Source organism: Peromyscus californicus, unplaced genomic scaffold, assembly GCF_007827085.1.
Source record: "Peromyscus californicus insignis strain IS unplaced genomic scaffold, ASM782708v3 Scaffold_8__1_contigs__length_139910024, whole genome shotgun sequence".
NCBI classification, from domain to species: domain Eukaryota; kingdom Metazoa; phylum Chordata; class Mammalia; order Rodentia; family Cricetidae; genus Peromyscus; species Peromyscus californicus.
Genome location: NW_026294606.1, coordinates 32440211 through 32446375, shown reverse-complemented (window position 1 = coordinate 32446375; position 6165 = coordinate 32440211). Strand labels below are relative to the sequence as shown.

Sequence of the window (6165 nt, the reverse complement as noted above, 5' to 3'; positions counted from 1 at the left end):
AGGAAGTCCAAGAGACAGAGAGAGGAGCACTCCTGAAAGAAGACGACAGGCTAGTCCCCCGGGGTCCAGGCGAAAGTCTCGGCTCGAGGGCGCAGCTGTCCGGCTAAGGACAGCTTCGCCTTAGTGGCCTAGGAGGTGGTTGCGCAAGGCGCGGGCCGGAGGCTCGGAAGAGGGATGCGCGGGGCGTTGCCTCCGACCCGCCGCCGCCGCCGCCCGAAGCCCCAGAGGAGCTGAGGGAGGCTCCGCCGAAGCACTGGCCCGGAGTGGCCCCGGCTGCGGCGCGGCCGGCGTACTAGGGCGCTCGCCCGGCTTGTGGGCCGACCCGGCTCCGGCGCCGCTGGTCCCGGTCCGGGGTCCGCCCCCCAGGCCCGGCCTAGCTCCCGGCTCCCAGATGACCACCGAGGGCGGGCCCCCGCCGCCCCCGCCGCGCCCGCCGCCTGCCCCACTCCGCCGCGCGTGCAGCCCGGCGCCCGGCGCGCTCCAGGCCGCCTTGATGAGCCCGCCGCCCGCCACCACCCTGGAGACCACCTCGTCGTCGTCATCTTCATCCTCTGCCTCCTGTGCCTCGTCCTCTTCCAACTCGGTCAGCGCTTCGGCGGGTGCCTGCAAGAGTGCGGCGGGTGGCGGCGGCGCGGGCTCCGGGAGCGGGGCCACCAAGAAGGCGACCTCGGGGCTGCGGCGGCCCGAGAAGCCGCCCTACTCGTACATCGCGCTCATCGTCATGGCCATCCAGAGCTCGCCCAGCAAGCGACTGACGCTCAGCGAGATCTACCAGTTCCTGCAGGCGCGCTTTCCCTTCTTCCGTGGCGCCTACCAGGGCTGGAAGAACTCCGTGCGCCACAACCTCTCGCTCAACGAGTGCTTCATCAAGCTACCCAAGGGCCTCGGGCGGCCCGGTAAGGGCCACTACTGGACCATCGACCCGGCCAGTGAGTTCATGTTCGAGGAGGGCTCGTTCCGCCGGCGGCCCCGCGGCTTCAGGCGGAAGTGCCAGGCGCTCAAGCCCATGTACCATCGCGTGGTGAGCGGTTTGGGTTTCGGGGCCTCGCTGCTGCCCCAGGGCTTCGACTTCCAAGCGCCTCCTTCAGCGCCTCTGGGTTGCCACGGCCAGGGCGGCTACGGTGGCCTCGACATGATGCCCGCAGGCTATGATACAGGCGCGGGTGCTCCGGGCCACGCGCATCCACATCACCTCCACCACCACCACGTCCCCCACATGTCGCCCAACCCGGGCTCCACCTATATGGCCAGCTGTCCGGTGCCCGCAGGTCCTGCGGGCGTCGGTGCAGGAGCGGGTGGCAGCGGTGGTGGCGGGGACTATGGGCCGGACAGCAGCAGCAGCCCAGTGCCCTCATCCCCGGCCATGGCGAGCGCAATAGAGTGTCACTCGCCTTACACCAGCCCTGCGGCACATTGGAGTTCGCCTGGCGCCTCACCTTACCTCAAGCAGCCTGCTCTGACGCCAAGCAGTAACCCCGCAGCCTCTGCTGGCCTGCACCCCAGCATGTCCTCCTACTCCCTGGAGCAGAGCTACTTGCACCAGAACGCCCGCGAGGATCTCTCAGGTAAAACAGAGTGCCCAGGCCCGCTGGAGCCGTAGCCTTACACCTTCCGGCTGTCTCCAACGCTGGGGGCTATGGAGCTGGGATGTTGGGGGGGGGGGATTCTGCACCCTATTCCTTTTTGGGAGGAGAGGATTTGATCTTACAGCCTTCTCTGATACTCCGCGGGCCGGTTGGTGGGCTCCAGAATTTCGCAGACTGGGGAAAGGTGGTGCCGAGTCCTAACCTTCTTGGCCTACATCAGGACACTGCGGACTTTCTCCCAATTAGTCCAGACTCGGCTCTGAAAGAAGGCATGTGACTTTTGGAGTCCCGGGTGGAGGAATTGGGTTTGGTTTTCGAAGTTCCTTTTGCCCTACTTTAGTTCCAAAGGTAGATGACGGAGCAAGTGAGGAAGAACTCTTACCTGAGAGAGAAATGGAAGGGGGCGGCAGGGAAAGGGACGAGGAGTTCAAGGACATTGCCAGTGGCAAGAGGCACCAAAGTCACTGAACACACACACACACACACACACACACACACACACACACACACACACACACACACACACACACACTGGATCTAGTTAACATCCAAGTTTGTCCTGAGCATCAGGGCATGGGTGCCCTAGTGTGGTAACCCTAAGAAATGTGCCTAGAGGCCACTGGTAGTGTGGCTGGTTTATGCTGTGTGGGTTGCAGATTATGAAAATTTATTGACTTGTGAAAAGTAGTGAAGGGTGGGAGGAGAGGAGGGAGTGGAGGAGAGAATTTTGTGTTTGGCTAACTTTATCTAGAGGATAGCGATAAACCCTTATTAATTCCCCTGAGGCTCCCACAGGCTGCAGATTGAAATCTGGGAGCCTGTCTGTCAAGGGCAAAACCCTAAGGAGCTGTCTCCCACACACTTCCCACCCTGATCAGAAAATTCACAGGGTGATGCCTAACTTCATATAGTTGTGACTACATGTGCTACAGGAGCTTGGGGCAATGGGGAAGCCGAGAAACAGCAAAAGATCTTGGAGAAATTTCCCAAATAAGCCTTTTAACTGGGGGTCTCAGAGGTTAACCAAACAAAGACAGTCTAGGCAGGACCACACGGGAGAGGATTTTAGGCTGACTTAACCCACAGAGAACAGAGTCTTGTTCAATTTTATGGGAATTTCAACAAGTAACCAATACAGATGACCCTCTCTCATATTCCCCACCCCACCCCCACCTCCTGCCCTACCGGCTAGCTGTCAGTCTCCCTCTTTCACCCTGAACTGGAACCTATGCCTCCCTCCCCCCTTCCCTGGGCCTACTGCTCTGGCCCTGTCCTCTGTCCTTCCCTTTGGGTAGACCTAGCTCACCTTGAACCCAGACTCCCAGGCTTCCCAGCTGTCAGGAATCTATACTCTAGGAAGAAACAAACTAGCAAAAGCGCAGGAAAGAGATTTCTGACGCTTCTGTTAGGTCGGTGTCCCACGCCACGCACTCTAGGCCGCGCACAAAACCCCCCAAAGTCCCCGGATATGGCGGCTTAACCTTTAACTTGGACAGCATGAGACCTGTCCAGCCAAGAAGGCGGGCCTCAGGTCTCTTGCCCCCGTGCCTTGTCGTGCGTGACCTAGCCTTTCCCCGCAAGCGATAACTTAGGCCGATCTGGCCCTGCTGCCCTTTATACCGGGGCATTTGCCCTGCTTTCTTCCTAGAACAGTCTTCCGATTTTGTCACCTCCAGTAAAGACCTGATGAGGGGGATTTCAAAGAGCCCCCGCGTTGTAAATGGGGACCCTGCAGGGCCTGGTTCCGAATGCTGCCCACACGACTGCGGCCCACTGAAGCTGGAAGGTCCCGCGAGGCCAGTCACAGCTGAGGCGGTGGCCCAGGGACAGCTGGCAGCGCCCAGCACACACATGGCCACGCACACAGCACGACCCTCCCTTCCACCGCACACCCGCACGCGCGCGGCGCCCTCCACTTTCCAAGACGGAGGCGGAGGCGGCGTCCTCAGGGAAGCAGTGGCAGCGGGACCCGCCGCCAGGGCCGAGAGTCGTCAGCGCTCGTAGTCAGCGCTGATCGCGAAGCCCGGCGGGCCATCCCAGCCGGGTGGGTGAACGTGGTCCATGGCGGCCCATCCATCAGAGCACCAGCGGCGACCTGGGGTGGAGGCGCGAGCTCTGGTCCTCGCTGGCCGCAGCGGTGGCGGAGCAGGACCCCGCCGTCCCCCTCCCGCGCTCACCTGGGCCGCTTCTCGAGAGCCGAGCCACGCTGAGTGGTCCCTTGTAGCCGCTGAGGTCGAGCCACGGCCGCCGAGGAGCGGCCTGGTCGCTCGGCGAGTGGCCTGTGCCAGCGTAGGGCTCACGCGTCGCGGGCCGCACATGACGCTTTTCTTCCGCTTACAACCGCATGGGGGGTGACACAGGCGCGCGGCTGGTGCGGATCACACCAACCGGGGGCGTGGGGAAGGCCTCGCAAACTCCTACCCACGCGGCGGAGATGCGCCCTGAAGCCCCGAGCCCGTTGCCCCTCCCCCCGGGGGGGGCAAGAAAGCAAAAGCAAAAGTGGGCGGCAGGTTGGCTCTGAGAAGAACCTACTCAAGCCCTGGGCGGCGGGATGCAGGCCTCCAGGCACCGCGCGGGGCCAGTACCCGCGGCCAGTACCCTCGAGGACTCCGTGCGCAGCTAGATGCAAGGAGCACTTCTCGATTCCCTAAACTCCTGGCTTGTAAAGGCAAGGCCGAAAGGACTGGGGACCTACGGAGAAGCCTGCTGCCCCAGGATGGGAAGTGGGCTGTTCCCCCCACCCCTTCCCTGGTCCCTTCTCCTTCAGGGCATTGTCTCTGTCATCCTCTGTGGACGATGGGGACAGCCCTCTGCTTCCAGCGTCTAGAGCTGAGACAGGAAAGCAGGGCTCAAAAGCAGAGGTGAAGGCTGCGGAGGTGTTGGCAGGGTGCTTGTGCCCGGCGCAGCCTGAATCCAGGCCTGGCAAAGAGGTCTCCCAGTCCAAGAGAGGGAACAGAACACCTCTCAAGGAGGGGTTCTTAAAAACCAAAGCAGGGCTGGCGTCTTGGGGCTTCATGGAGCTCTGAGCTGGGGGTTTTGTTAGTTGGTTGTTTGCTTTGCTTTGTTTTTTCCTCCCCTACCGGTTTTATAGTCATACACCCAAAGTCTACCAGCTGCTTCTGCACCCTCCGTCAAAATACCACAAATTAAATTGAAATTTTAGAAGTAATATACCCCACCATCATCTGGGTGACTTTCACTGAAAAGGTTTTTTTTCTCTCTCTTTCTTCTTTCAGTGGGACTGCCTCGTTATCAGCATCACTCCACTCCAGTGTGTGACAGAAAAGATTTCGTCCTCAATTTCAATGGCATTTCTTCTTTCCACCCCTCCGCTAGTGGCTCGTATTATCACCATCACCACCAGAGCGTGTGCCAAGATATTAAGCCCTGTGTTATGTGAATGGACAGAGCCCTTGAAGGCTGCTCTCCCTCTTAGGCCTTTCCTCCTCTCCCCTCCGAGAGGGGCAGCTCGGAACTACGACCCACTCACATACTGTGCACACGGATAGCAGTAAGTAGCACGCCCATCACTTAGACAAATGCCCAGGGGAGCCCTGCTCGCCAGATATTTGCCAACCCGTGGAAGAGGAGACTGTTGGCAAGGCAATATCCGGAGGAGGACAGAGAGAGGAGCTGATAGTAAAATCTTACTACTTGTAAGACATAAACTTTCAGTTCTGGGTGGTCATTGCGTTCACTGATGGGGTCTGAAAAGGGCTGTGTGTGTACGTGTGTGCGTGTGCGTGTGCATGTGTGTGTGTGTGTGTGTGTGTGTGTGTGTGTGTGTGTGTGTGCTTTTCAAACAGGCAGTGCTAAAAGCACAGTATTTCAAGAAAGCCTTGTTTAGTTGCCTGGCCCAGTAGGAGATTTTGCCCACCCCAACCCCACCACTCCCTTCGGATACAGGTGCCAAAGAACGTTGTGAAGAAATGAAGAACCAGGGAGTCTGGTTTACGAAAGCGGCTCTCAGTATTGTGACAATACAACATTTTTACAAGGTTGTTTTTCTACCACCGTATTTTAAAGATATTTTTATGATCTTCGTATACTCACACTTCGCTTGTATTTTTAAAAGGAGGGTATATTTGCACTTATGTATACTTTTACAGTTTGCCAAAAGTATTTTGATGTAAGATTTTTTTTCAATAAAATGTGTATAACAAATAGTTGTTTTAGGGACCCTTTCCTCTGCAGGCACCCTGTCATGGCCACACCTCCCAGGCAGCCTGGCAATTCTACACTGCCCACCCCCAGAGTTGTATAACTGACATGATGTGAGGTCTCTGTTTTGAATAAGCCAGGCCAGTCCTGATTGTGGGTCTTCTCGGGGAGAAGACACTTCCGTCATTCCCTTCTCTACTTCACTCTCACTGTTTCTAGCCAAACAAAAACCAGAAGGTGAAAGAGACTTAAAAACAACAACACCCCCCACACACACACACCCCAAAACAAAAAACAAACAGAAAAACCCAAACAACAAAAGCTGGAAGATACTGAAAGCCCAGGGTTTGATCTGAGGAAGCCAAGCTTTGTGCCCCTTTTGTTTCCTTTCCTGTGCCCAAGAGTTCTGCCCTTTTGC

General features: G+C 58.0%; 1 protein-coding gene across 1 annotated transcript; it reads left to right on the top strand.

Annotated features, from left to right (window-relative positions):
- Nucleotides 1-27: 27 nt before the first annotated feature.
- Foxf2 (forkhead box F2) lies at nt 28-5750 on the top strand. The gene is made up of 2 exons (XM_052728421.1): nt 28-1565; nt 4823-5750. Exons 1-2 carry the CDS (start codon nt 392-394, stop codon nt 4984-4986), a joined length of 1338 nt encoding a protein of 445 aa, XP_052584381.1. The 5' UTR covers nt 28-391; the 3' UTR covers nt 4987-5750.
- Nucleotides 5751-6165: the final 415 nt, after the last annotated feature.